Below are 8,218 nucleotides of genomic sequence, written 5' to 3' on the forward strand. Positions count from 1 at the left end.
CCAGGATGATGGCCGGGTACCAGCCGTCCTTGAGGAAGGGGGAGGCCGGGCTGAGCGCCCGCTGGGTCTGGATGTGGCCTGTGGCTCCGTCAACCTGCAGCCAGTGCTCGGGGTCGTAGTCCTTGGAGTAGCTGTGGGGGCGGGTCATTCCAACCCACTGTGCCAGGCACAGGCCTGGCAGCAGCCCTGCCCTGGGGGCGGCCACAGCACACACAGGGGCACGCACGAGACACGAGACCCCCAGGCCCTCGGGACGCAGAAAGCCCTGAGCGCAGGAGTCGTGGTCAGCGCCCCTCCCTCACCTGGCCTGGGGCCCCACCCCTTGGAGTAGCTGTGGGGGCGGGTCATTCCAACCCACTGTGCCAGGCACAGGCCTGGCAGCAGCCCTGCCCTGGGGGCGGCCACAGCACACACAGGGGCACGCACGAGACACGAGACCCCCAGGCCCTCGGGACGCAGAAAGCCCTGAGCGCAGGAGTCGTGGTCAGCGCCCCTCCCTCACCTGGCCTGGGGCCCCACCTGATCCTCTGCAGCTGCTGTGTGTCCGGGTCTCGGGCAGAGAAGGTGGCCACAGGGGTGCCTGGGGGTGCCCCCTCGGCTAGGCTGGTCCGCAGTGGGTTCTGCTGGAACTCGGGGGCCTCGTTGACATCCTGCACCTGCACGTGGACCCTGGCCTGGCCCCGCCGAGCCCTGGGGGCTGCCGCCTGCAGCGGGGCCTCGTTGTGCACCGACACTGTGAGCTCATGGTGCGCGCAGCGCTCATAGTCCAGGGGCTGTGGGGAAGAGCACGCACTCTCAGGGCATCGGGCCCTCCCTCCCGCCCCTGGACGCTACGAGGACAGGAAGGCACTGAGGGCCGCAGCCACGGGGAGACCCACAGCACTGCTCTGGGTGAGCGCGGCTGGGTCGTGCCGAGGCCAGCTGGCAGGGCTGCGGTGCCCAGTGGCCCTGCAGGTGTGCCCAGTGGCCCGCCCGTGCCATCAGCTGGGGCGGGAGGAGCAGGAGGCCCGGGTGGTGGGGCGGGCCTGGCCCAGTGGGCAGGGAGCTCTGAGAGCAAAACCGGCCAGCCCTGAGCACGGCACAGGAGCCCCAGCCCACAGGCTCAGACCACGCCAGGCACGGGTCTGCACACGCCCCAGGCCCTGGCAGGATGGAGACACAGAGGAAAGGCTGGCGGCAGAGCACGTCCGCTGCAGGTGCCGCGTGTGACCAGCACACGCACTCTCTGACGGTAACACCGTAAAACGGTCGTAAAAAGCGGAAGACCACCCTTGTCTGAGGGGGGCTCTTGCCTGAGCCCCCGCTGCCCGCAGACCTGCCCAGCCAGCCCTTATCCTGCAGGCCGGTTCTGCCTGGCTCTGCTCTCCCAGGTGCAGGGCGTCCCTTCTGGCTGCTGCCCACGGTCAGGTGGCCTGCCACCCAGCAGGCTGGCCCTGGGCCACCTCTGCTCTCACCAGGAAACCCGGAGGCAGGTGCGAGGCTTGCCTTGGCCAGGGACAGCACACCCTCGTTGGTCCCGGGGTCAGTGCGGATGGTGAACTGCCCGTCGGGGTCGCCCTCCAGGATGGTGAACCGGGCCACCCAGTTGGGGGAGCCTGGCAGGTCCCTGTCCTCCACCTCTAGCCGCCCCACATCCACTCCGCTGACCGCCTCTGCAGCCTCCATGAAGATCTGGGAAGAGCCAGCCCGGTTACCCTGGGGCTCGGGGACAGTGGTGGCTCTGAGCCACCCCCCCAGCGGTCCTCACAGGCACTGTGGGGGTGGGGCGGGCCACTCCTCTCCCACAGCGAGACTGGCCAGGCCTCTCTCCTGGCTCCTGACTCAGTTTACCCTCTGGCTTAGGCACCCACTGCCCACACAGGGTTCCTCCAAGTGTGGCCGCCACCCTGCCCACTGGGGGGCTTGCCCTCCGCAGGGAGCCAGGAGGGGTGGGCGGCACCTCGTCCCTGGTGAACTCTGGAGCATTGTCATTGATGTCGTCCAGGGAGATGACAGCCCAGGCTGTGGCGGCGAGGCCTTCCCCAGACATGTCTGCCACCTGCAGCGTCAGGTTGTACACAGCGACCTCCTGCGGGTGACAGGAGAGGGTCAGAACACGGGGCGCCCAGCGGGGCAAAGGCCAGAGCCAGCCAGCTAGCGGCTAGCCACGGCCTGGTAGGAGCAGAGGCTGCAGGTGGCTCTAAGCATCCTGTTTATTCCAGCCTGGGGATCTGGTGACATCACCGTCCCCAAGGCTCCACCCAGCTGAGTAGGCATGGGCACCACAAATGGGGGCAGAACAGAACCAGATAAGATGGGGACCAGCAGATGGCATGATGGCTACGTTGCTGGACTCCCATGTAGTCAGCCACAGTTCAAGTCCTGGACCTAGTGGTTTTAAACATGTGCATGTGTGCCCAAAATCCTGAGAGAAGACTGGAGGAGAAGGGACTGTGGTGTGGCCATCCTCCCCTGGAGGGTGATTTCTCACTTTCTGTCTCTCCAGCGAGCACACACGCCCTATTGCAAAAATCTCTGCTAGAAAAAAATAGAAACAGAGTTGACCACATGACAGCCAGTGGCCAGATAGGGCCATATGTCAGGAATCAAGAAAGGCTTCCTGGGGACCAGCAGTTAGCGTAATGGCTCTGTCGCTGGACTCCCACGTAGTCGACCGCGGTTCGCATCCCGGACCCAGTGGCTTAAACTCACGCTGGGTGCGTGTGCGTGCGTGCCCAAGATCCCGAGAGGAGAATGGAGGAGAAGGGATTGCGGCGTGGCCATCCCCCCTGGGGGGTGATTTCTCGCTTTCTGTCTCTCTGTCTGTCTGGCAAGCACACGCGCCCTATAGCGAAAACCTCTCCAAAAAAAAAAGGGCTTCCCGGAGGTGGTGCCTCTGCTACGTGTCTTCAGGGAGCACAGAGGCCCAGCAGGGAAGGGCAGCCCTGCCTGGGGAGGAAGCCGGTCAGCTCTTTGCAGCGCCTGAGTGACAGCTGGGAGCAGGTGCCAGGAGGCTGGGGGGACGTGCATGGCCGGAGGCGCTGGGCAGGCTGAAAGTCCCTGGCCACTGCAGCAGGGTCTCAGCTGCCGTCCTCGGCCTGCACAGCCCTCCAGCCCAGGGAGGGCGGTCCATCCCGAGCCCGGCAGGGCGGCCTCACCGGCTCAGCGCTCACCTCGCGATCCAGCCCCACGTGCACCGTGCGGATCTCCCCACTGAGCTCGTCGATGCTGAAGCGCTGGGGGCTGCCCTGCTCCAGGATGGAGAACCGCAGCGCTGCGTTGTCCGTCTCCGGGTCGTCTGCGTCTGTGGCCTTGGCCCTGGTCACGAAGGTGCCTGGGAAGGACAGCAGAGTGTGGGCCGAGCCATGGGCGCCCGGCTCGGGTGGAGGGCACCCAGGACAGCCCCGGGTTCTGACGTGGCCAGCAGCCAGGTCTCGTCAGTGACAGACCACTGAGGGTGGACAGCCCCAGGCCACATCCTGTCCCACGGGACATACCCGGCTCAGCCCGGCAGCAGCACCAGGACGGCACATGTGGCCGGATCTTGTCTGACCGTCCACACCAGAGGCTGCCCTGGGTGGGCATGAAGCCCGAGTTGGGGCCCCTCTGCTTCTGGGGCAGGAAGCTGCAAGGGGGGTTGCAGCCCCAACCACCAGAGCTGGAGTGGTCACGTGGTCACGTGACCCAGCAGGCTGGCAGAACCTGCCATTTCCTCTGGGGGACAGGGAGTGAGACACGGCCACCACATGGGCCAGGATGGGCAGGGCCAGCAGGGCGCCGGCATCCCCGTGTTCCTCCTTCTCACCTCCACCGCCCACGGGAAGCACCAGCAGTGCCCTGCCGTGACCTCTCGTCACCACAGCAGGCAGACACGAAGCCACAGAACAGGACCAGCCCAGCTCCCTCGAGAGAACTCACCGGCACCGTGCCGCCCCGCCCGGGCCATGGGACTCCATGAGACAATGCCACATGGCAGGAGTGGAGGGGCCCTGGGGAGAGGGGGACCTGGGAAGGCCAGTCCCAGAAAGAGCAGACAGCCCCGGGGACAAGGCGCTGTGTCACCAGAAGCAGGACCATGGCCCCCACTGCGGCACAGTTCAGTGACCCAGGCGGCTCGCCCACTGTGGCGAAGAGACCTGCAGCACGTGGGAGGCAAGGTGGCAGCCACCAGACCACGGGGGCGACGCCGCAGACAGACGCGTCACACCTGTGTGCAGGGCGTGAAGCCCCTGCCACTTCCTGTGAGTCTGAACTTACATACTGGTGAGGACGAAGTGAAACCATCCTGAGGTCGGCACCAGCGGGGACGGCACGGTGCCCTGGCTAGCAGTGGCCCCTCGCAAGGCTGGGGCGGGTCAGGGAGGTGGTCCCCTTGGTGGAGCAAACGTGGACATGAGTGCGGGGGCTGCCTGCATGCCGGGGCCTGCGGGTGCCGATTTGGACCCAGACGGGCTCCGAGCACCCTCGGCCGGGACAGCCAGTCACTGCGGTTACTGGGTTCAGTCCAACCTGGCCCAGCCCCACGTGAGTCAGGAAAATGGCCAGTCCTTGGAGGGAAGGGAAAGCGTGCCTCCCCGTCCAGGCAGCCTGCGGCTCTGCTTCGAAAAGCTCTCACGTCGGCTTTTTCCACACTCAGTAGGGTGCTCCCGCCCGCCCCGCCCCACCCTGGTCAACCCCAGCACCTGGTGCATCTGGAGGTCTCGGGACACCGGTCAGCCCACACGGGGGTCCCGCCCACACGGGGGTCAGCCCACACGGGGGCATCACGTTCTAGCTCCGTTTTGGTTAGACTGGGAAGTAGCCTTCGGTGCCCCGTGGCACGTGCTGTCCTGGGATCGGCCACTTACCGCTGGGCTCTGAAGGGCGTCCAAGCTCTTGCCTTGGGAAATCTGGGCTCCCCCGGCCCCTCACCTGGACTGGCGCCCTCCAGCACGCGGCCCGTGAACACCTCCTGCTGGAAGGCCGGCCGGTTGTCATTTTGATCCACCACTACGATCTCCAGGTCAGTGGGGTCCTCCAGCGTGGCGCCCCCCAGGTCCAGAGCAAAGGCCCGCAGCTGTTCAGACAGGAGCCCTGTCAGGGCCTGCAGGGGGCCAGCAAGCTGGCACCTCCAGCCGGGGAGTACCCTGGCAGGGGAGAGGCCGCGAGGGGCGTGCCTGGGGCGGGAGCGCCCTTGCAGGGTAGCCCCTTCTCTCGGCTGGTGGCAGCACCCTGCTGGCCCTCTCGCCTGGGCCGCCAGGAGTCTCAGCACGCAGCTCCAGTGGTGCTCACAGAGGCTGCAGCTCACCTCCCCTGGGACTTGGCAGCTGCCGGGGTTCACTCTGCTTCCTTAGGCCACAGCGTCTGCCCACCCCCACCCCGGGGCCCGGATCTCTGGGAGATGCAATGAGGCCCCTGGAGGGTCGCAGCGGCACCCAGCTGTCCCCACCCTGAAGCGGTCGGTCTTCTCCCGGTCCAGCATGGCGTTAAGGAACACCTTTCCGGTGAACTTGTCGATGGAGAAGACGCCCCGGGGCTCCTCGTCCACGCCGGGCCCCTGGATGCTGTAGATGACGCTGCCCGGCTGCTGCTTGTCCGACTTGATCTGCCAGGAGAGAGCCACCTCGGGAGGGCCCGGGGAGGGGCCCCCCCTTCCGCAGGGCCTCAGGCCCCTCCCCAGCTGGGAGTGAGAGCCCAAGGCCCTGGGGGTGTATCCCTGGCCCTAACCCTGGGCTCTGGGGACCCGCGTCTCAGTAGGGCAAGATGCGCGAAGCCCGGTCCTCAAATAAGGGGTCGTGCCTGGAGCTGTGAGCCCAGAGGGGTGTGTCCACCGTGGGGGCATGGGACCCCTTCCTCCCGGCCCTGGCCTGGCTCCCCCAGCTCCCAGGAGACCCCTGGGGGCCCCACCAGCCCCGCACTCCTCACCTGCACCAAGGGGTAGGGAAGGCGTTTGTGGTTCTCAGACACACTGATGGGGGGGATGACCCAGGCCCTCCGGACACGGCCCAGTGCAGACGCCCGTCGCCAGGGGTGGACAGTACTGGCCCTCCTCAGCCTGGGCGCCCCCACAGAAAGGGCCAGACTCTGCCACGGAGACAGACCGCCGTCAGGGGGGCTTGTGCTGGGGAAGCTGAGGGGCGCGGTCCGTGCCAGAGCAGGGCGTCTGCACCAGCCAGAGCAGGACGCTGGCCCCATCCACCAGGGCCCTGAGCTGCTGGTCACACCCCACGTGCTGAGCCCCCGAAGCCCCAGTATGACTCTCGCTGGCCTGGGATTCCAGGACCCTCCCCAAGAGCACCTGTGGCTGCCCCAGGGCCCTAGTGCTGGTCGGCCAGCTGCCAGGAGGGATGTGAGCACCCACCCATCTCATAGCTCCGAGGACCAGGGCTGGCCAGGAGGTGCGGGCTGGGCAGTGGTGCTCAGTGGGGGCAGGGGCAGGGCAGGGGGCCTGAGCCCTGTGACTAAGAGTCGGGGGTAGGCGAGTGTGGCTGGGTCTGCCAGAGGAGGCTCCTGCCCAGAGCAGACGGGAGGGACCACCTGCAGTCGGCCCAGGCCCAGTGAGCCAGGCAGGCACGGGATCCTGATTCCAAAGCCTCAGGAGCAGATGGGCAGGGCCCCTGAGTGTGGGGCCTGGACTGCAGGGGTGCCCACCCACAGGCCGCCTGCACCGAGCTACTCAGAGCTGACCTGGGAGGGGTGTGGAAGGTACTGGGAGCTCGCCGAGTCCGTGTACAGAGGCGCCTGGCAGCCCCGTGCCACCGAGCCTGCATGGCTGACAGGGCCGAGGTCAGAGTGGGGCTGCCTCGGGGGCCGGGGGCCCTGTGGCTGAGAGGCCGTGGCTCGGCACGGGGCAGGGCTCTCTGAGCTCACGGCGCTCTTCTAGAACCGCAGAGCTGCTGGGCCAAGACAGCCCGCGACAGCTGGGGACGTGGGCCAGGGCTGGTGGGCTTGTCGGGGAGGCAGCGACCGACCGTGCATGTGGGGCCAGCCTGGGCCAAGGGGGTGACTCTGCTTGGTCTACACCCCGCCCCCGCCCCACCCCATCTGAGGTGACTTGTCCTGTCCTCAGGGCACTGTCAACAGAAGGGAGACCGAGGTGACAAGGAACCAGAGCCAGCCTCTCGCTGGGAGGCTGTGCTCCTGGCCCCTGGTTCACGCCCACCCCAGGTGGCAGCTGCAACCCCCTCATACCAGCCCAGCCCTCCTGGGCACAGTCCTTCCACCAGCTCCTCCGGGGGTCCTTACGGTGGGAGGGGACAGGCGGGGCCCTCGGCTCCCTGCTGATTGGCAGATGGCAGTGCCGGCCTGGGCCTGGCAAAGCCCTCACAGGTCAGGGCACTCCTGCTGTGCCGAACCTGCCTGCCCGGCATGGGGCTTCTGGCAGCCTGGCTGAGCCCGCTCCGGCCGGCCTCCAGCCCTCTCCCCCTGCCCCAGGACCGGGTGGTCACCACTTCACCTCGCAGCTCTGTGGAGTGTGGCCCAGAGGCTGCACCGGCTCCACCAAGCTGCATGGCAGAGCCGGCCAGGTCTCAGCCCAGCTGTGTGGTGAAAGAGCGAGAGGGCCCTGCCCTCCGGTGGGCTGGGCGGAGGACTCAGGCAACAGCCCCTCATGGCTGAGGGGCGGGTCATGCCTGCCCAGGCAGAAACTCCACTGCCAGCTGTTCAGCTGGACATCCTGGGATGGGCCTGGGTGGGAGGGTGAGGCCGGGAGTCCTGGGTCCTGGCCTGGCCACAGCCTGAGCCCTCTCCGGGCCCACAGCTGTGGGGAGTGGTGGGTACAGCTGACTCCTGTCCCCGGGGCATTAGGACTCCGCCTCCCAGAAGACGTGGCTACCTGGAGGGAGGCCCTGGGAGCTGCCGGAGCGCCAAGGCCACCAGGGCCTGGCACAGCCATAGGCATGCCTGCCCGGGGCAGAGCGCACCTGAAGCTGCCCCAGAGGTGTTGCTGACACCCTCAAGCTCATCCTCCTGTCACCTGCCGGGAGCCTGAGGCCGGGTGTGCGAGCTGGCTGGCATCAGCAGCCGTGCCAAGGGCAGCCGCCCCAGGCCCGGAGCTGCCGGAGCGCCAAGGCCACCAGGGCCTGGCACAGCCATAGGCATGCCTGCCCGGGGCAGAGCGCACCTGAAGCTGCCCCAGAGGTGTTGCTGACACCCTCAAGCTCATCCTCCTGTCACCTGCCGGGAGCCTGAGGCCGGGTGTGCGAGCTGGCTGGCATCAGCAGCCGTGCCAAGGGCAGCCGCCCCAGGCCCGGCACAGCGC

General features: G+C 67.5%; 1 protein-coding gene across 1 annotated transcript in view; it reads right to left on the reverse strand.

The window, feature by feature from the left end:
• Positions 1–8,218, reverse strand: part of CDH15 (cadherin 15) — a 13,439-nt gene that overhangs the window by 2,199 nt on the left and 3,022 nt on the right. Inside the window, exons 2-9 of the mRNA XM_014589426.2 lie at positions 5,884–6,042; positions 5,408–5,563; positions 4,891–5,035; positions 3,153–3,313; positions 1,940–2,068; positions 1,486–1,671; positions 520–773; positions 1–131 (exon numbers count right to left, since the gene is read on the reverse strand). The exon at positions 1–131 is cut by the window's left edge and continues 15 nt beyond it. Coding sequence (XP_014444912.1) covers positions 1–131; positions 520–773; positions 1,486–1,671; positions 1,940–2,068; positions 3,153–3,313; positions 4,891–5,035; positions 5,408–5,563; positions 5,884–6,042 — 1,321 coding nt within the window. The remainder of the gene's footprint in view (positions 132–519; positions 774–1,485; positions 1,672–1,939; positions 2,069–3,152; positions 3,314–4,890; positions 5,036–5,407; positions 5,564–5,883; positions 6,043–8,218) is intronic.

The sequence above is a fragment of the Tupaia chinensis genome, unplaced genomic scaffold (genome assembly GCF_000334495.1).
Source record: "Tupaia chinensis unplaced genomic scaffold, TupChi_1.0 Scaffold000355_1, whole genome shotgun sequence".
NCBI classification, from domain to species: Eukaryota; Metazoa; Chordata; class Mammalia; order Scandentia; family Tupaiidae; genus Tupaia; species Tupaia belangeri.